This window comes from Tupaia chinensis, unplaced genomic scaffold, assembly GCF_000334495.1.
Source record: "Tupaia chinensis unplaced genomic scaffold, TupChi_1.0 Scaffold138235_1, whole genome shotgun sequence".
NCBI lineage: Eukaryota > Metazoa > Chordata > Mammalia > Scandentia > Tupaiidae > Tupaia > Tupaia belangeri.
Genome location: NW_006198133.1, coordinates 2,131,736 through 2,153,613, shown reverse-complemented (window position 1 = coordinate 2,153,613; position 21,878 = coordinate 2,131,736). Strand labels below are relative to the sequence as shown.

General features: G+C 43.1%; 1 protein-coding gene across 1 annotated transcript in view; it reads left to right on the top strand.

Annotated features, from left to right (window-relative positions):
- Positions 1-21,878, top strand: part of MAN2A1 (mannosidase alpha class 2A member 1) — a 192,439-nt gene that overhangs the window by 139,722 nt on the left and 30,839 nt on the right. Inside the window, exon 17 of the mRNA XM_006161112.3 lies at positions 21,452-21,585. Coding sequence (XP_006161174.1) covers positions 21,452-21,585 — 134 coding nt within the window. The remainder of the gene's footprint in view (positions 1-21,451; positions 21,586-21,878) is intronic.

Here is a 21,878-nt window from a genome sequence, read left to right as displayed (position 1 = left end):
GAGAGGGAATCAAGGATGAGAAAACAGGCAAAATATACAGGAAACAAGAGATGGGAAATTATTCATTGACGATATAACATGTATGTTGATGTGCTTGACTGAGCCAATATACAGTGTATTCTGGATGGAAAACCTCATTTTGTGTGCTGTAATGATATACAGTGAACGAATGTGAATAAATGAATTTAAATACAAAAAAATCAGGCAGTTATTTATTACTTTCAGAAGAGTATTGAACAGCATCTTTATTAACCAAAGTGATAGGAAACAGGGTTTTGATCCGTTTAGGAATATAACTCCAGGCAATGAAACCAGTCCCTACATGGGATCTCCCAAACACTCAGACCTACACAGCTCTGTTTGTTGATTTTGAATTGAGTGGAATACCTTTCCAACCACAGACTTAGTCCTAATAAACAGGCCATCTATCATGTTACCAATTCTCTTAGAGAAGGACCTTACAAAAATGTCACTTAGGGCCAGCAGGTGGTGTAGGGGTTAAAGTTCTGGTTTCCAGTGTGACTGACTGTGGTTTGAGTCTCAGACATGGTGACTGAAAATCATGCTGGGTGCATATACTTTTGTGCCCAAACTCTTTTTTTTATTTTATTTTATTTTTTTTTTAATTTTTATTTATTTATTTATTTTTTTTTTTGGAGAGATTTTCACTGTAGGGCGCGTGCGCTCGCCAGACAGACAGAGAGAGACATAGAGACAGAAAGCGAGAAATCACCCCCCAGGGGGGATGGTCACGCCGCAATCCCTTCTCCTCCATTCTCCTCTCGGGATCTTGGGCACGCACGCACACGCGCCCGGCATGAGTTTTAAGCCACCGGGTCCGGGACACGAACCGCGGTCGACTACGTGGGAGTCCAGCAACATAGCCATTACGCTAACTGCTGGTTCCCATGCCCAAACTCTTGAGAGGAAAATAGAGGAGAAGGGATTGTACCATGCCATCCCCCCTTGGAAGTGATTTCTCTCTCTCCCTCTCTCTGTTTCTCTCTCTCAAGTCTCTCTTCAGGACTGAAGAGAGAAAAAGAAAAAGTCACTTTAAATCTTTCTTTAAATTTATCTTTGCTGTTAGCTGAGCTGAAAAAAATAGAAAAGGAAAAATGTTTTCCCTTGAATCTTCATATAATAGAAAATAAAGCATTTCACAAACTAACGCTATAATGGCAGCTAAGCACTGTTTCCTTTTAGTGTTGTGGGGGACGCAGAGAGTGTACAATGTTCAGAGAATTCCTTAGCTGCTCTTTAAATATTTTTTTATTTCAGAGCCTAATCTAATTCTGATTTCATTTAACTTTTTATTTTAGCCTGAAATTTCATTAGTGTTTTCCTTTTGTTAGAATTCTAGGTATGGACAAGCACACGTGCAACTTCTTAGGCTATAATATAATATTTTCAAAACCACAGTGATTCAGATACTGAAGCAAGACATTAAAGGTCTTCTGGAAGGCAGTAGAAATTATTAAATAGACTCTATAATTTGGTGTCCTGAGTGACTTCCGTGGTTATCTGCAGTTACTCTGCTATCTGCAGGAGAGCCTTAGTCCTGTATCGGCCTTCACTGAGTGTCCTAAAACCTCCAAGTCAGAACGTAAAACCTCCAAGTCAGAAAGAGCGTTTTTAGCCATCTGTTTGCATCTTGTAGAAGCCATTGTTTAACACCCCTGAGAGCGCTAAAATTACATTTTTAGCTATCACTAAAGGTTTCGTTTTATGGATAGAAGATGGCATTATTGCACAGAAAATGCACTTAGCTATGTTTAATTTCGCTTAACACTATTGTTTTTTCAATGGAAAAGTTCTTCCTTGAGTGCAGCCCGGTGCACACTTGGGCACAGATCTGTCCACTCCAGTGTAATTCCCCACCGTTCACCAGTTGTATTTAAAGGTAGGCTGTGTCTCAGAGTAAATGCTGGAGTCATTCACCCTAAATGCTGACTTCTCGACCAAGTATATTTGCTAAATTGTTTTTGCTTTTGTTTAATCACATCTGCCAACGTCACTGCTTTTTCTGAGTTTTTATTGGGTTATCCAGGGCCTGTGGCTCTCCTCTCCCGGGCAGTCTGTGTGAAGAGGATCGCCCTTGTTGCTGCTGGTGGCTCTAGCTGAGCTGGCCCCAGACCTCGGCAGTTGAGTTGGCAGTGGACAAGCCCTGGTGTGCTATTCATTTATCCCAATGAACTGCACGCACTAGACCAAATGCTTGTCGTGTTTGCGCTCCCTCTGCTCTGTGCCCCAGGCAGTGAATTGCCCACTGCTGTGGCCAGCCCATTAGCGGAAGCAGGGGCCGCTCCCATGTCACTGGCGTCTAGCCTGCCAAAGGCACGTGCTGTCTGTTACCTGTGCATTTCTCCGCCTCTCCACATCACCCATTTCTGTTTGCAGGCCTGCCTTATGCCTTTATTCTCTACTTCATATTTCCATTTTCTTTTCTCATGCATTTTCTTTCTAGGTGGTTTTTCTTCTCTTTCCTGGAGGCTTGGTGCAGAAGTGCATTTGGGAACATTGCACAAGTACCTCTTAGCATCAAGCCAGCCAGTTGGGGCGCTTAGAGCCGAGTCATTCAGGTCTCGGTTCTCCCTGATTCACGTTCGCGCGGTACTCATGGCCCGCTGTGTTGCTGGAGAAATACTTCCAAGCATTGAAGTATAGCACAGTCCAGTGCTTGAGATCTCCGAAGTCCTGCCTCTAGGTAGTGGAGGTATTTTGCAAAGGAAGTTAAATTAGTCAGTTAAGAAACAGAGGTTTTTCTGAATAGGACACTTAAGAGTATTAATATAATAAGAAAATAACGATTCAGACTTCAGACTGCCTCTGGATTTCCCAGTGGGTAGAATAAACTTGGGCTGAAACACTTTTTCTCATAATTATATTTTTTAGCTTGAAAGTAGAAAGCTTTAGAAGTTCATGGGAAATGACAGATACACAAGGTAAGTATATATGAAGTTAATGTAGGGTGCTTTTTGGATGAGGTTTTACCATAGTTGCCTGGATTAAACCTGAACCCAGCATATAGAAATTTTAAGGGACATATAAATCTTTTTCTTTCCTCCTCTTTTAGCTCAGCGTATTTTTTAAAGAGATTTTTGCCTTAGGGAGCGCATATGCACTCACCAGAGAAAGAGACAGAGACAGTAAGAGAGAAAGTGAGAAATCACCCCCAGAGAGAGATGGCCACACCGCAATCCTTTCTGCTCCATTCCCTTCTCAGGAGCTTGGGCACACGTGCACACGCGCCTAGTGTGATTTTCAAGCCATCAGGTTCAGGACTCAGACTGTGGTCAGCCATGTGGGAGACTAACGACATAACTACTTTGCCATCTGCTGGCCCCTAACTCAGAGCATTGATTATTTAATTTGTTTTTCCAACATGAAAGTAGTTGGTGGGAGATAGAACTTGGAATCACCTGAAAGCTCCCTTCCCTCGTCTGTCCTCCCATGTTTGCATCTGAGCCCCTCTCAACAAATTTCCCTCCTGGAAAAGTCAGGCTGATCTTGGAGAGGGAGGCTTTTCTTAGCAGTTCCCACTGACCCATCGCTAGCCAGTCCTTCCTCTTGGCCTGAGGAGTCATCCTGGATCATTGGGGTTTTAATGAAGTCACTCATCAAGGCCCATGACAGGGGTGCGCTGTCTCCTGGGTGTCTGACACTGTAGGCTTCCCAGCTCCCTGAGAAGTACTCCGTCCGTAGGGATTCGGTTCTCCACTGCAAAGGCATCTGTTCCGAGAAGCATGGAAGAGCCCTGAACATTCTCAACGTTGACTCCTTGTTAACCAAGATTGATCAAGACGCATAGATAAAATGTGGCTTTTCATCTGAGGTACAGAAAACTGCAGCTGAACCTTCATGAGTTCGCTGACTAGTTTTAGGTTTTGTTTAGTTTTTGCTATAGGGCATGTGTACCCAGTAGAGAGACGGAGAGACTATAGGAGGGAAAGTGAGAAGTCACCTCCCAGAGGGGATGGCCGTGCCACAATCTTTCCTCTTCTACTCTCCTCCTGGGACTTCGGCCATGCACACACACACGCCTGGCCTGCGTTTCAGGGCGCTGGGTCTGAGACTTGAACCGTAGTTGGCCATGTGGGAATCCAGTGCCTTACCCATCACCCTCACCTAAATGCTGGCCCCTAGTTTTGTCTTTTTCAAAAGAACTGAAATGTTTGTTCTTGAATTTAATTTATTGAATTGTTTTTAGATACATTGCTAATCTTGCCACCTTTGAAACCGACAGATCCAGTTCATTGGATGTGCATTAATGACATGAGCCTATTTTTATTACCAGATTTCTGCTCCAGGGAGGAATGGAGGGCGGGAGAGAGAAACTGTTAATATGTTACGATTATACACTGTGACTTTCTTAGGCTACTCAGTTATTTATACATAAGATTTTATATCTCAACAACGATGACAAAGAAATGGAAAATAATACAACAGATTGCTCTTATTGAATGCCCGTTTATATTAAACCTTTCCAATTTCAATAAATGAGGGACCAGCAGATGGTGTAATCGTTATGTCACTGGACTCCCACGTGGTCTACCACATTTTGGGTCCTGGACCTGTGGCTTCAGACTCACACCAGGTGCATGTACATGCACACCCCAAATCCCAAGAGAATGGAGCACAAGGGATTACAGCATGGCTATCCCCCCGGAGGGGGTGATTTCACATTTTCTGTCTCTCCATATCTCTCTCTCTCTCTGGAGAGCGTATGTGCCCTATAGCAAAAAACACAAATAAATAATAATTAAAACATTCTTTCATAAAATAACAAAATATCTTACTTTCCTCAATCTCTATCTTGCTTGCTCTTTGACCTGTTTTTCTCCAAAGTAAATTTTCTTCCAAATTAAGTTTTGGAAGAAAACAAAGTCAGAAACCAAAACAGAACACTTCTCAAATTGTATACACCGGCCATTACTGATTTTGAAACAAACTGAGGTGAGAGGCCTCGGGTCACTCACTTTCGTTTCGGGTTTGACATTTCGCTTTACTTTCTCTATTTGCGTTCTCTCCGGATTCCAGAATAATTAGAAGTCAGTTCGAAGGCAATGTCTTGCTTAGTATCATTTAAGCTATTTAAAAAACATCATTTCTCTTTCCATTATCATTCAGGCATCACATTCAAAAGGTTTCTAGAAATATTAAATTAGCGCTGATATTCTGCTCACTAGCTTCAAAAGTTTGACAAGATCAGAGCAACTGCAGAGATTCCTAATTTATGCAATTGTAGCCTTATGTCAAGTTCAATAAGAAATCTGTTTTATAGCACCTATAACTTAACAAAGTGCCCTTTTGGAACTATTTTATGATTTCTAAAAGATTGTTTCGTTTGTAGAAAATAACATTTTTCTTAGGGAAAAGGTGGAGGGGGTGGAATTCACTTTTCTTGTAGTATAGTCATCTGTCATCAAATCGAGGGTTTAAATATTAACAAATAGGCTGCTTGCGCTTTTCTCCAGCCAGCAGAGGCTCCTCTATTCCCAGCGTTATATTTGACACTGGTCCTTCACCAAAAGTACACCCCTTGCGGTAACAAAATGATCAGTGAGTGGCATTGCTAACTGTGGCTTCATTTGTCTTCAGAGCTGTAATGATTAGACTTTAGTGCCCCGGTTTTCTGACATCAGCAGTTACTTTGAAGAATGAGGTTGCTATGGGTTACCAGTGTGTTATGTACGTTTTCACTGGCACATGGCTCGGGTCCCAGGCCTTCTACAGCATATCTACCTGCAAGGTCCCTGCCCGCCCCCAGCTGCGTCCTCCTGGCGGCGGTTTGTGAGGGAGTATGTGTGTGTAAACTGTCTCAGCCCTGAGGAGACATGTCCTGAGTGCCGCACCTTTGCCCTATTCCCCACGCATTATACAAGCTCTGTGTGTAATGGGTCTTGCTAAAAGAAAGCGAGTAGCCTGGAGGTAGAGTGTAATGAACTGCCATGACAAAGTATCCGGAAAGACTTCCCTAATGCGGAAGTGACTGAATAATTTCCTTTCATGGCTGTTTTACCATCAGAGAGTTGCTTAGTTTTTCTCTAAAGAATTCTGAGTACAAAACCGTAACTGGGTTTTTGATATGACCCTGAGCTTTGGGAGAGTCAAAATGAGGTTCATCTAGTTAAACATATAAGAAATCACATTGGAAATTAGAAATCTAAATCCTTACTTTTGTCTTTGAGCAAACTGAAGTGACCTTGAGTTTGTCCTTTAACTTCCTAGGAATAGAGTTCCTTACTCTATGAAAACGAGAAAGTTGATTAGGTGTAACCACCAGAACCTTTATAGACTTTATAAACGTCTCTGTGTTTGTTTCCCTGCTTCTGAATTCGTCTTCCGTGGACGCTTGAATTGGGAATTTTCATCCCTGGCATCCACTCTACTTGTAAACAAGGTCCCAGAGCTACACAAAAGTTGTTTTTATTTCCATAAAAAGATTCATGAGGATATTAAAATGGTTTGCAATCAATCTCATTTTTTTTTCCAGAGTACATTCCATATTTAGTTTGATTTAAGAGTAAAATGCATTAAGTTATGGCTAGACAGACCTAGGTAATTAAAACATTTTTGGAATATCATAATATGCAGTTGACTGCTAAGGATTTTTTTTTTTTCTTGTTAATTGGAACTTTAAAAAACTGAAGTAAGTAGCTATGTGTGGAACCTGATTATTCCCTGCAGGCATGGAAGGGAAGGTTATTTTAAGGGACTGTAAACTTAATCTGGTTTTACGAATTCAGAACCAGGGGTTATCCTGGGCTGGTAGCTGGTAGCTGCTGCCTTGACGGCTGGGCTCTCCCGTGCAGTGTATCGCCCTGTGCTCAGGTGAATGGCATGGAGCACAGAGGCAGAGTGGACCTGCCTACCATGCATTCTCAGCCTGCCCCAGTCTGCTGTGTGACCTCCACAGGTCACTAACTGTCTCACCCTGGCTTTATCACCCTGAACCGTGACAGTAATGGAGCCTACCTTACAGGGGTGCTGGACGATTATCTACCTAGATGAAGCCTGGTCTACTTAGAAGAATGCATCAGTTGGTGCCAGCAGGTGGCATGGTGGTTAAGGCTCTGGACTCCCACATGGTCTATTGCAGTTCAAGTCTCAGACCCAGTGGCTTGAAACTCATGCCAGCCATGTTTGTGAACGTGCCCAAAATCCCAAGGGGAGAATGCAGGAAAAGGGATTGTGACATAGCCACCCCCACTTTCCCTTTCACTCTTTCTGGCAAACACATGCACTGTATGGCAAAAACCTTAAAAATGAAAGAAAAGAAAAAAGAATGCATTGGCCAGGCCATAAACATTGCAAGAGAAAAAATGGTCTTGAAGAATGGAGACGTTCAGGAAGAAGAAAGTGAGATGTTGAGGCGCTAAGTCTTAGAGACATACCATTCAAATGGGCGAAAAGGAAGAAGAAACACCAGGATGCATGACATGGCGTTGGTTAGCTCAGACTCCCTGAACTGTGTGTTTCTTATGTATTTTCAAGTTGACATCTAGTTTTTCTTCATACATTTAAGTAATTGCGGAGGTTGTTATTTTGGTATACGGCAAATAGTGACATTTAAAAATAAGCATATCCAGTGGGTACCAATTTGATACCTAATCATGCATTTTTAAAAGCCTGCACTAGCTCTTCATTAACCGTCAGAAATTTCAAATTATTTTCTGCTTGTACTCATATTCCTATTCTACTCCCCCCACAACATATTATTTTCATATAATTTTTTTAATGCTTAAGAATCTCATTAGTCAACCGTTACTTACCTCTCTGAAAGAAAAAAAAAACTGTGTGTATTTGTGTATAAATTAAAGCTTTCAAAATTATCTTTAGACTCTAAGATAGAAAATTCCTTCTGGATTGAGTTGTAAAAATAATTAATAGCTTGTAATTGATCAAAACAACGTTAAATATGTTACCCTTTTGATCATTTATTTTATAAAACATTTCTCTCCATTGGTTGTGCTGGTTTCATCACTAATAGTTACTGTAGCCACTGGTGAATGGGACTTATGACGTGTTGCAGTATTGATTTTATTCTTAATTTTTTTGGTCAAAAGCCAACCAAAATGTATTTACTTAAACAATATCACGAGGGCTCAACCAGAGACTTACGTTTTTAAAAAAAGAAACAAAATAAAAATAGTACCACAGCTCAAGATACAGAATCCTATACAGAAATTGAAGAAAAGACAGACTGAGGGAAAAATGAAAAGACAGCACAGTACACATCAGGGTAGAGGAATGTTCACGTAAGTAAGTAGCTAGTCATGACAGAGTTTTGTTACAGGAATATCATTCAATACTTGGAACTCCTTTTGACTTAGATGCCGTAAATCATAGTGTGATCCATTATCAAGCATTGATTTTAATCAATTATTTTTAATGATCTGCTGCCTGACAACCCATTAGGTATGCCCTCAGTTGTGTTGAAAGTAAGTAATTAGAAACCATGTGTTTGGCAAAAGTATTTATTACTCAGTCATTAAAGTCCAATCAGACACCATTATTTCTAACTGTCCTTATTCAGCACACGCTTGAGTTAGTGGATGAGAGATTTGCTGCTGTTTCCTCTTCTTCCTTCTCTTCCTCTTCTTCTTCATAAGTTGAAAGGAGAAATAGTGGAAAAGTGGTCGAGGGGGGAAGGAAGCAGCAGGCGTGCTGGCCCAGCCTCTGTGGTGCAGCAGTAGTGCCCTACCCTGCAGTGCTGGAAGCCACGTGGCCGACGACGTTGGGCTCCTGGGTCAGCCTGAGCACACACTGTGTGCAGAAGTGCTCAAGATCCAATGAGCTGGAGGACCAAGGGAAGGGGATCTCTGTGTGATGAACCCCTGTCAAGGGCGCCTCTCCCTAACGATCTGTCTCTCCCTCTCCCATCTTCTCTTCCTCTCTCATGCATGTGTGCTCTCAGAAATAAAATACATAGACTTTAAAAAAGAGCAGAAGAAGAGCCAGCAGGTGGCATAAGGTTATGTTGCTGAATGGACTCCTACATAGTTGACCAGTTTGAGTCCTAGACTGGTGGCTTAAAATTCATTCCAGGCACGCATGCATGTGTGCATGTGTGCCCAAGATCCCAAGAGGAGAATGGAAGAGAAGGGACTGAGGCATGGCCATTCCCCCAGGGGGTGATTTCTCTCTTTCTGCCTGTCTCTCTCTGTCTCTCCAGCAAGTGCACATGTCCTGTAGCAAAAATCTCTCTTAAAAAAAGAACAAAAGAAAGAAACAGACATACCTCCATGAAAGTTCTGTTTTAGTGTGAGAAAAATATATGAACCCTGTGCTTCCTGCCTCAAGGCACCTTGGAGAGAAGCACATTTGGAAGAATGGGGAATTAATAAATTGAAAGTTTCTGTTGCTGAAGTTGTGCAGAAGCTTGTGAGATTAATTCAGAGTTCTTGTCCCCCTATCCTAGGTCATGGGAATGGTACCAAGAAAACTCCAGCTATGTGAGCAACTTCCTGTACCTCCCGGGGGATTTGCTTTAGTTAAACCTTACCTATTTTGACTTTCTGTTTTGAAGCTAAACCTGTTTGGTGTAGTACAGTCCCTCCAAAATAGAGCTTCCAAAAAAAAAATCTGTTTTGTAAAGTCAGTATTGATTTTTTTTAAGACCTTTCTAGACCAGCAAATGGCATAATGGTTACATGGCTGGACTCCCGCGTGGTCCACTGTGGTTTGTGTCCCGGATCTGGCAGCTTAAAACTCATGCTCGGTGCATGTGTGTGCATGTCCAAAATCCTGAGAAGAGAATGAAAGAGAAGGAATTGCAACCCCCTCCTAGGGGTTGATTTCTTGCCTTCTGTCTCTCTGGCGAGTGCATACGCCCTATAGCAAAATCTCTTGTAGGAAAAAAAAAAAAAATAAAGAGCTTTCCAGTGTTGTATATTCTTTAATTATTAGGCTTTTTTCAAGTATGTCATACTTAATTGATAAAATCTTCACTGAAAAGTTGCCATTCATACGATCAAAATGCTATACTTTTCTATTTTACATTTACTTATTGACGTTGTGAGAAGTATTGAAATGAAAAACATAAAATAGACTAGTGTCTACTCATAATAAATGACTCATAGCTAATAGTAGCTATTTATCTCACATTTTGTGAGTAGAACAAAGTGGTGCATCTTTTTTTTTTTAATTTGAAACTTGGAATGATATTTACTAAAATTTGTATTCATGGAGGCAGATGTTAAAATTTTCACTTCTGGAGAAATAATCAATGTGAACATTTACAGACCCAGAAATCAGCAGTGCCTCAGAGGATAAATTAGATCTTATAATGAGCGATCAGTTTATTAAGTCAACATGGAGAAAAAGGTCACCCAGTTGTGGGAATTATTACCATTTTTACTTTGGTACTTTTTGAAATGAGTAATTTTTAAAAATATAGTCATGATAATGTTTGATTTTTAGAAACAATATTGCCATGTTTATTTCTCAGTTTATCACTGTTGTGAGAATTGTCATTTAGTATATGTGTTGAACTAAGCAGTTTGTGTTAATTAGTAACAAGAAAGGTCAGCTCCAAGATAAGTTGGATAAAGTTTGCTAAAACAACATCACAAAAGTAAAGACAAAGTGGAAAGGTATTTTTATGTCTTTAATGATTTAAATGTAAGACAAACTCCTCCCCGAAGTGGAATATTCAAAAAGAGAAGCTCTAGTGTCTCTTGACAATGACTGCTGTCTTATTCTGCTGTGATTCGATCACTCAGTCACCTTTTCTGCTCAGACACAGATTGGAGAAAAAGGAGTAAGGACAAGTAGGTGGCAAGGTTCCATTTCACCCCCGGGTCTGGATATTCAGGGCAAACACTAATGGTTTTGCTTTGATCCTTAGTTTATTATTATTATTTGTTATTTACATTTAATTGTACATCTTTACAGTGTACAATACAGTTTTTTAAAGCATACATGCAGTGTGTGGTAATCAGGTCAAGAATATTACGGTATACATAACTTTCAGCCAAGACCTTTCATCTCCTGCATCGGTTAAATACTTTTTCCCTGAGCTCCTCTGACCCCACCCCTACACCTATACACATATAGTCTCTGCTGTCCGCACTTGCTCACACTATTGTCATACCTTCAGGTCTTTCTATTTCTACTGTAGAATTCAGACGTTTGGTATAGATCAAGCAGGGATATACAGTGTTTGCCTTTTATAGTCTAGCTTATTTCACTTAGTGTTAAATATTCTGTATTCACCCACTTGGTAGCAGATGGTAGAGTCTCATTGTTCTTTACGGCTGAGTAGTATTCCCTAGTGTATATGTGCCATATTTTTTTAATTCAGTCATCAGTTCTTGGCACTTAGGTTGACTCCATGTTTTAGCGATTGTCAATAATGCTGCAATAGATATTGAATGTGCAAATATTTTTCTGACTCAGTGTTTTCCGGACCTCTGGGTAAATACTCCGGAGTGGGATTACTGAGTCATAGAGTAATTCTTCTGTAGGATTTTGAGGCCCCTCCATACTGCTTTCCAAGGTGGCTGTACTATTTACATTCCCATCAACAGTGTAGGGAGCATTCCCATCCACCACAGCCTCACCAGTGCTTGTAGTTTATTTTTAGATCATAACAATTCTGACTGGGATTAAGTGATACCTCAGTGTAGTTTTGATTTGCATTTCTCTTTTGATAATTGTACATTTTTTCATACGCTTTCTTGCCCACCTGTATGTATATTTTAGATAGTTGTCTGTACAGCTCATTTGCCCATTTTTAAATTGGATTATTTGTTTTTGTTTTTTTTGATCAGCTCTTTGAGTTCCTTATATATGCTGTTTATCAATCCCTTATACACTTATAGTGCATAAGTATTATCTCCTATTCTGTGGGTTATCTCTTCCCTCTTCTTTTATTTATCTGTTCACCTTCTGGAATACCCATTATGAGGATATTCAGTCATTTAATGGTGTCTAGAATTTCCTTTGTGTGGTTGCTATTTTTAATTTAATTTAAAATATTTTAATTTTTATTTTCCTATTCTTGTTGGCATTTTGAACTAAATCAGAGTTTTGTCTTTGAGATCAGAGGTTCTTTGTTCTGCATGGTCTAATCTGTGGTTAATACTTTTGAGGGGGGTTTTGATTCTTGTATTCTTCATCTCCAGAAGTTCTGTTTGATTCATTTTTAGGGTGTCTTTCTCTTTATGGAATTACTCCTCCATGTGATGAGATGACCTCATCTCCAGGATTATTGATTATCTCTTTTCTCATGCATCTCATTAAGTTCTGTTATGATGAATATTCGGAGTTCTTTTCCTTATATTTCCGGGCTCTCCTGTGTTTTATCTTTTATTGATGACAATTTATTGTGTGCCTTGTTGGGGGAAGAGCTGCTTCCTTGTTTTTCCTTATTTCTTGTGTCTGTGTTGATTTTTAGGCATCTGTTGGTGTACTTCTTCATAGTTTTGGAGTAGGTACTCTGATGCCAGGGTGAAAAGAGCAGCCCTAGGTTACAGGTGCACCCTGACTAAGTGGTCCAGGAGGGCCAGGAACCAGCTGTGTCTTCCAGATGAGAGCAGGGCTTGCATAGCCTGTGCATAAGGCCTGGAAGTGAGTTAGATGTTCAGATCCACCGGGAGCCCTGGCAGGATCGTTTCAGAGGTGTGGGATGGCAAGCCTCTCTGTGAGACCGAGATGAAGGTCTGAGTGGCATGTGTATAGTACCCAAAGGCGATGCCATTGTTAAGGCCTGAATGTGGCCCTGGGAAGGCGGTAGGGAAGAAAGGAGACAGGGTAGCCCTCAGGCCCTGGGTATGATCCTGTCAAGCTGTTCCAGGAGGGTCCAGGGCCAGCCATGCCTTTCAGATCCAAACTGGGCATATGTACTCTGCCTCTAATCTCTGGCAGCAGGCGACCCTCCAGACCTGAATGCAGCCCTGGCAAGGGTATCCATGAGGAGCCAGGGCCAGTCTCTGTGAGACAGTAGACACAGGCTCTGTGTATTCTATGTGGGCTCCCCCAGAGTGACCCTCCATTCTCGGATGTGGCTGTGGGAAGGTCATTGATGACAGACAGATGAGAGGCAAATATATCTGAGAAGACCTCACTGAGGTCTGAGACTGACATCTGTGCTGCCTGGCGGTTCAGGGAGGCTGCTCGCATCGGACAGATTCCCGCTGAATCGTGCACTCCGGGCCCAGCAGTGATGGGGTGGTGCATGTCTTCTGCACTCAGACTGGGAAGGAGATCTTTGGTGCCCTCCTCCCTGTCAGGTGTCCCTCTCCTGTCCTCTGCCCATACTTACAGTTCAGGGGGGTCCAGAAGAGCTGCGCTGTGGGTACCATCAGTTGGGGAGGCAGTCGTTCCCCTGGTCTTGAGTCCGATGAAAGGGAGAGTGCGGGCCTACCTGCCTGCCAGTCGGCTGGGTGTCTCTGCTCCCACTGGGCTGTGGAGACTTGATGGTAAATGGAGTTCCAGCCACTTGTCAGCAGGATGGCGCAGCTCTCTGGCTGGCTTGGGGAGGGTGGGCTCGGAGGTCTGATGTTTTCTCTGAAGCTGAAGGCTCACGTACTTCTCCGGAGTGTGTGGATTCCATGCCAGTTCCCTCCCTCTGTGGGTGAATGCTGCAATCCGCGGTGGGAGTCTGGGCTTCTGAGTGTTAGGGGAGAGTTGCTTGTCCCCCTGAGTCCTCTCGAGCCTCCCTGTCTTTGGGCGATTGTGTCCTCTTTACATGTGCGAGTAGAAATGATGCGAACCAGAAGATCTACTGACGTTTTCGTGCTAGCGGGGCTGTGCTGGGGGGGCTGTGCCAGCAGGGGTGCTGTGGGGGATGGCTGTGCCAGTTGGGGGGACTGCCCTTTGGGGGCTGGCTCTTCCTCTAGGCAGCAGCCATGTTCCTTTTGGTTTGTGACTATTTCTGATTCTTAGAAAATCTTTTGAGGATTTATTTGATACGATTTGCTAGCCATGCACTAAAATTCAGTTAGACTTTTGTTTGAAGCCTTAAATATGTCTCTTAGGACTTTCACCATCACTTTTCATCTTTCCGGATGGCTTGGACCATCTTGGCCTAATGACTTGTCCTCGTCACGTCTGAAGTGCCAGTAAGGCCCTGGCTTCTTCCTGGGCTTGTCTGAGACTCTCTCTGGCTCTCCTACCCAAGCTGCAGGCTCCTGCCTTTGTGACCGGTTGAGCAGGGTGAATGTAGGGTCTGCTGCCTCAGCGCACACTCCTTGGACACATAAACTGCATTTCAGAATCCTAGAATAAAATGACCTGGGGAGGTGGAGAGTCCACAGGTCAGGGTTGAGTTAGGCTGCTCCGGGTAGGGCAGGTGTTACAAGGATCTGGTTGTGAAGGGGCCCGGTAGTGCAGAGAAGAATGCCCAGGGCTCTGTGAAGACCACCATGGGGCGCTGCTGAGAGCTGTGACCTCGGGCTTTCCCTCTGTGTTCCTAGAATTCCTCTGTGCTGTGTCCTCCACTTTCCTGATCTTTCAGACACCAGGCCCGAGTCGGGGGTCCCCAGGGTTCTCCTCTCGTCACTCCAAGGCACCCTTCTTAAGTCCTTGGGCTGGTGCTAGGCAAGAGTCAGGAGGTCAGCGCCCTTACTTCCTCTGCTCTCTCCTGATCCGCTCACGGGGTGAAGGCTCTGAGGATACTGGCAGCACTTTGGTAAGTACTCCAGGGCCCTGAGTGTGCTGTAACCCCAGAGCATGGCACAGTGACACCGCCCCGCCTTCTGGTGGTGACCTATTACATTTGCCATCATGGAAAATATTCTTCCTTTAAAACAGATTTAAAATGTTTAATGCATACAAACACAAATAATGTATGCGTGTGCTGAGGGCCAGCAGGTTACATCATGGCTAAGGTGCTAGATGCTCACATGACTACCCATGGTTTGAGTCCCAGACTTGGTGGCTTGAAAATCACTATGGGCATGTGTGTGTGTGTGTGTTCGATGTGGGTGTGTGTGTGTGTGTGTGTGTGTGTGTGTGTGTGTGTGTGTGCGTGTGTGCCCAAGATCGCAGAAGGAGAATGGAGAAGGGATATCATCCACCCTGGGGGTGATTTCTCACTTTCCATCTTACTGTCTCTGTCTCTCTGCAACAAGCACATGTACACTATGGCAAAAACTTATACACACACACACACACACACACACACACATATATACACAAAGGTTTTATACATTACAGATATTAAGATAAAGTCTGACTAGAATCTGTGTCTGTTCCTATCTACTTCAGGAGAGGTAATACAGACACACACACCTACACATCCACCCCTGGAAAAATGCATTGTATTGTATTTGCACGTTTTCAGCATTAAGCTGATTATACTAGATAACACTGCGTTGAGCTCGTTGTGTCAAATCAAGACAGACAGCCACCTCCTTTCCGTTTACTACGTGGCATTCCGTAACATGGGTGTGCCTGACTTTGCTTGTCCGACCGGTTGGCGGACATTGGGCGTGTTGGCCTGTTGCTGGCGCTCAGTTCAGGTGTGCGGCGCTGTGCTGGTGTCTGCACCCTGCGCTCACAGTGAGGCTGGTCTTGGCTGCAGCAGGGGCCACTGCTTGGGGACAGAGAGTGCCTTTCATATTTAATATACTCGACTTCCCTGGCATCTGATGTGAGTGTATTACTGTACAAGGAAGTTTGGGGTTGTTTCAAAGAGGTTTTGTGTGTTCTGGTAAGCCTTGTCCCTTACTTTTATTTTACGCAATTTAAATAGGTCTTGCAGCATACCGGATCCCAGCCCAGTGCCCTCTTCCCTTTCAAAAAAATAAATGAATAAAATCTGGAGGTCTTCTCTCTACCAGGAGTTATTGCAAGGTTCTTCCAATTCTTGATCCCAAAATATCTTCAGCTTTTGTAGTAACTGATCTGCTAGGATGCATGAGAGTTGAGAGGTATAGTCCTGGTCCTGCCTCGTGGTCTTGGGCTAGTGAGTTCCTCCTAGACGTGGGTCAGGATTCCGTGGGCTGCCCTACGTCAAGGGCACTGCTCCCTGGCACATGTTACGCCTCAGTAACTGCGGGCTCCTGTCGTTCCCTCCTAGCGACCACCCTTCACCACCTCTGCCCGGGGAGCATAAAAGGAAATAGGATGTGGTCCTTGTCCTTCAGGAGCTTATAGTCTTTTTTTTTTTTCTTGAGAGAGAGCGGTTTTTGCTATAGGACACGTGTGCTCACTGGAGAGACAAAGTGAGAAATCACCCCCCGGGGAAATGGTCACACCTCAATCCCTTCTCCTCCACCCTCCTCTCAGGACTTTTTGGGCATGCACACACACGCCTGGTATGAGTTTCAAGCCATTGTGTCTGTGACTCAGAGTGGGCGACCATGTGAGAGCCCGGTGCCTTCACCACTGCCCCACTTGCCCTGAGGAGCCTATGTTTTAACATGCATGTGTTTAACCGCAGTAAAAGCCCTCACTCTGCCATGTTTCCAGCTGTTTAAACCAGAGCCACACCCTACCTTGCTATCTTCCCACATCAGCTAATACCTGCACGATGGACAGGTTTTCACAGCGTGTACCGTGTGCCTCCAGCTTTCGGAGCTGGAGTGCGGGATGCTGTAAGACAACGGGATATGTGAGAAGCTAACAGGCTATAGGGACAAAACAAACTTACAGAGCAGCTGTCCTTGCTCCGGGTGTCAGACTGAATCTACAGCATATACAGAACAGCTTAGAGCAGTGGTGCCGTCTAAAAGTTTCTTTGGGACCTTTTCTTTTTTTTGCAATTTTCTCTTTTTTTAATTTTTATTTTTAATTAATTTTATGTTGATTCACTGAGCATAGTCACAGCACACAAAATGTGATTTCCCATCCAGAATATACTGCACAGTGGCTTAATCATACATGTTACATTGATCATTTTCCATTTCTAATTTCATATATACATATATATGTATACATACATATGTGTATGTGTGTATATGTATGTGTATATATGTGTATATACACATGTGTGTATGTGTGTATACATGTGTGTGTTTATGTGTGTATGTACTGTGCTCTCTCTGGTGCTTTCCATTCAGCTGCTTTCCATTCTTCTTTTCCCCCCTTCTTTTCTTTTATTGATTCACAAAATATCTTCTCCACCCGTGGACTGGCTCTGTTCCCCCTTGCACTGCCTGTGTTAATAAGGATAAAGAACTTGCGACCTTTGGAAAGACTCCAAGGGAGCAGATGTTAGCACCAAGAGGACACTTCTTTCCCCTTGTTGAAACCTGGGAGTGACATCACTTCTCTCTCTCCTCAGTGAACTAATCTTGTAAAGTAGGGACCATTCTCTCTCAGGATTAAAGAAGAACTGTAGGGGCTTAGCGAACCCTAAGCCATCCATATCCGGGTAGAACCACTTTGGTAAAAGCAACACTTTGGCTGCCTCATACCAGAGAGCCAGCATGCTGGGGGATACCTCTGGTGGGTGTCCTTGCTTCCCAGGAACTCCCTCCGTCCGTCCTGTGAACTTCTTTAGGAAAAGCGCACCTTAGGGAATTCTCGGTACTGAACAGAAGTTGGCAGTCCGCAGTCCCCTCTCTCTCACATGCATACCATTCTTTTAGAAATAGTAACTTCTCTTTGAGAACTCAGGGACATTGCCTTGCTTTTACGATACAGGTTACATTTGGTTTTCCATAATAAGCACATGAGGTCTGATCTTCTTCTAAGAGTTCATCTTGGCCTAGAGTCGAAATCAATGCCTTGCTGAATGAACAGAGTCTCCTTTGAAAGAGCTATAAGAAGTTGATGCCATAATAGGATCTGAATATAATACTGAGTTTAAGAAAGATGATTTTCTCAACAGAAATAATTTATTATGGCTAGAGGTGACATGAAATTATATTTTTCCTTGAAGCATGTTCCTTGTAAGTGTGCTCTGGAGCTACCTGAATTGAAATTACTGATGATCTCCATTTGTTTCATTGCATGTATTATGCTGACCCTGAGAGAATATTCAGTCTAGAGAGCAGAAAGCACGCAGCAGTGCTGACAGGCCTGCAGACAGCTCCGTGCACCAGGGCTCCTTCTGCCGTGAGCTGTGCTCCCGTCCCTGCCCGAGCACTGTCATCCCTGGTGCTACAGTTGGAGTTTTGGACATCTTTGGTTCATGTGTCGCTCGTCTGTTAAGATCCCATATACATTTCATCTGGGGGTCACAAGAACATCCTCTAGTGAACATAAGCACGCGGAAAGGAAAGTTTGCATTTAGAACTATGTATTTCCTAGTTCAAAGAAGATTCTGTTCTATCATCATTTATGTACTTTTTTAAATAAATTTATTTATTTATTTTTGTATATACATTCAATCATATTGTTTAGCTTACAATGTGAGCATTTCAATATGTGGAAATTTCTCCCCAGACCCGCTGGTCAAAATATCTTCAACCGATAACACCACACCTCCCCATCCCGTCAATGCTCTACCTCCGTATCCCTTCTTTAAATGTCCTTTATTAGGCCCCACTCCTCCACACACACCTCATCTGACATTCACACCCATCTCTTGTGTTTGTACAACCTTTAGTCAATCAGTTTCAGTCATAGAGTGCTGACATCCAGTATATGTTAAGTGGGGACATACAGTGTCTCTCCTTCATATCCTGGCTTGCCTCACTCAGCAGTAAATCTTCCATATTCTTCCACTTTCTGTCAAAGGCCAGGGTTTTGTTGGTTTTTATGGCTGAGTAGTATTCCATAGAGTATATGTGCCACAGTTTTTCAACCCATTCATCCGTATGGGGGCATTTGGGTTGGTTCCATGTCTTAGCAATTGTAAATAGTGCCACAATAAACATCGATGTGCAAGCACTTTTCCAATGAAGAATTCTGTCCTTTGGGTAGATACCAAGGAGTGGGTTTTTTAAAACAAACAAACAAACAAACAAACAATTTCCAGTAATGGTGGAGGTATGTGGACCACCTCTCTTTGTTTTATCGTTTGTTTGGGTTTTTATTTTGTTTTGGTTTCTGTAGAGTACGTGCACTTGCTGGAGAGAGACAGCACATGCATCCCAGGGAGGACGGCCATGCCATAGTCCCCTGTCGTCCATTCTCTTCTCAGTATTTTGGGCACACGTGCATATACACTAGATGTGATTTTTTTTTAATAATTAATTAATTTTAATTTGACCAGAGAGGGACAGAAGGAGAGAGAGGGAGAGAGGGAAAGTGAGAAAGCAAGCTGCCAGGTCTGGGACTTGAATCGTAGTCAGCTATGTGGGAGCCCAGTGCCCTTAACCACCATGCCAATTGCCAGCCCCTCAGACGTGATTTTAAAGCCGCTGGGTCTAGGACTCAAACCACTCAGTCAGCCATGTAGAATTCAGTCACCTTCACTTCCACACCACCTGCCGGCCCCAAAACCACCTATCTTGGCAAGTTCTTCTGGTTATTCAAAATGATACATAGAGTATATATTTTATAGGCAGGGATTAGTGGTTCAGGTTTGGATCATTTAAAAAAAAAAAGAAAAGAAAAAGGGCAGGCTGGCCCCTTAGTTTAGAAAGAAGTAACATGAGCACTTTGAGTATTCTGTTAATAGTCGCTCATTAGCAGGAGCCGAGAGGTTGGACAGCCCAGGAGAGAGGAGGAGGGTGGATACCAGAAGCTGGAGCAGGGCGACAGTAGGGAGGGTGGGAGAACTTGGTTAAGAGACAAGCAGGCATGTATGTGGAGCGGGCTAGAGAACATCATAGAATAAAGGCATTGGTGACAATTCAACATATGTTTGCAAATAACCAGAAGAGACGATAATGAATATGCACTCATCAAAGTAAGGATCCATGTTGCAGAGGGTAGCTAAGTTCACCCCCTCATTTCAGCATCCATGTGTTGAAAAAACACACTGTACCCTACGAAGTTGTACAACTATAGTGTGTAAATTAGAAACTAGAATAAAAATTATTTTAAAATAGAGCCAGTTAGCATTATTCATCACCATATCACATATGTGGTACAGTTTCAGTGTAGTTCTCACAGAGACCTGCAGTGCTCATATGCGCTGCAGTGTAGTCTTTTCCAAACACCACCGAATCCCCATTCCGTTACTTATTTGCCGCCACCTTTTATAAGCTGTGGATTTTTTCCTGACTCCTGGGAAAACGTCTTTCTTCCTCTGCCCCTCATCGTGCTTGAGTGTCCTCTTTCTTTGATGAGTATACGGGTCCTCGGTCCAGACTGATGGCTGTGTGTCACAGGGAGGGCAGATGAAAGTAGAGCTGGGGGTAAGTTGGCAGAGTTCTGGGAACCTCAGAAACCTCATTCAACTTTACGAAAAAGGATCGGGCCAGTCTTTCTGCTTCCAACAACTTTCTTAGTCGCTCCTTGCCCTGAAAGAATGTAATCTGTATTCCTCTCTCCATCTCTGAGATTGACCTAGGGCTTCGCAGAGGACTTAAAGAGACTGTGCTTAATTACAGATAGAAACTAGTAAACCCTTTTGGCTTATAAATATGTGTGTGTGTGTGTGTGTGTGTGTTTATGTGTGAGATATATATATATATAGATATAAATAAATAAATTTGCTACATCTGGGACTTTTTCAAGCCTTATTCTGTTATCTATAGCGAAGGGCAAACTGGTTTACTCCATAGCAAGGAGTCCTAAGAGACACCTAACTGAGTTACAATTGATTTAACTTCTGGGGAGCACTCCAGATTAAGGTTTGCAGATACTTATATGTTAATACTGATTTCAGTCATCACTCCTCTCCATGGATTTCGGGTCTCCTTTCCTAGAAATAAATTGCGGGCAATAGCATGCTATCACTTGAACAAATGTGTGAATTTCACCAAGCCGTACTTTTTTTTTTTTGGAGAGGTTTTTGCTATAGGGTGCGTGCGCTTGCCAGACAGACAGAGAGAGACAGAGAGACAGAAAGCAAGAAATCACCCCCCAGGGGGATGGTCACGCCACAATCCCTTCTCCTCCATTCTCCTGTTGGGATCTTGGGCACACACGCACACGCGCCTGGCGTGAGTTTTAAGCCACCGGGTCCGGGACGCGAACCGCGGTCGACTACGTGGGAGTCCAGTGACATAGCCATTACGCTAACTGCTGGTTCCCACCAACCCGTACTTTTTAACACTAGGAAGAAGAGAGAGGATGACGAAGTGAGCTAGAGGGGCTATGTGGGGGACAGGTGGGGACAGGGGCGGCCTGGCTTGTCACGGCACTGGCCTTCTCTCGTCCAGTGCCCTCTTTCCCTCTGGAACTCATACTCTCATGTCATCTCCATTCATCTCGCCCCACCTCCTCAGCCTTCTGTTGAATTATGTGTGTCCCTAAATGAATGAGTCTCCTATCTGGTCATAAAAAAGTGGTAAGTTGTGACTCCATTTACTTGTGTGAGCGATGGTAAAAACAGGAAGTGGAGAACAGGAAAATGCATGTAATTTGGGAAGAAGATCTGTGGTATATTTAAGAAAGAGGGGACAATTAATTTCAATTACTGTGTGTATTCTTTCAAATTAAGGAATAGAAGGACAGTCTGTGGAAGTTTCCAATGTCGTGGACATCCGGAAAGTGTATAACCGGGAGATCGCAATGAGAATTTCCTCTGACATAAACAGCCAGAACAGATTTTATACGGACCTAAACGGCTACCAGGTAACTGTCCTGTGCACCGCCTCAGTAGGGTTTGTATTAGTGTGTGACTTTTAGATCTGAAAATGGGCCAGAGGGGTTTGGATCTTTGAAAAATTATGCCTGAAGTCGCAGATTATCTCTAAAATAAAAGTGACTTTTTAAACACATAATTGTAGGTTCTGCATTTGATCAAATCTCCAGAATTAGAACAAATATTTGAGTGGTCTTTTTTTTTAAGAACATCTATTTGTAGGGATTTATTTTTTCAAAGGAAGATTTGATGACCATTAATTATAAAAGCTTTGATGCTAATA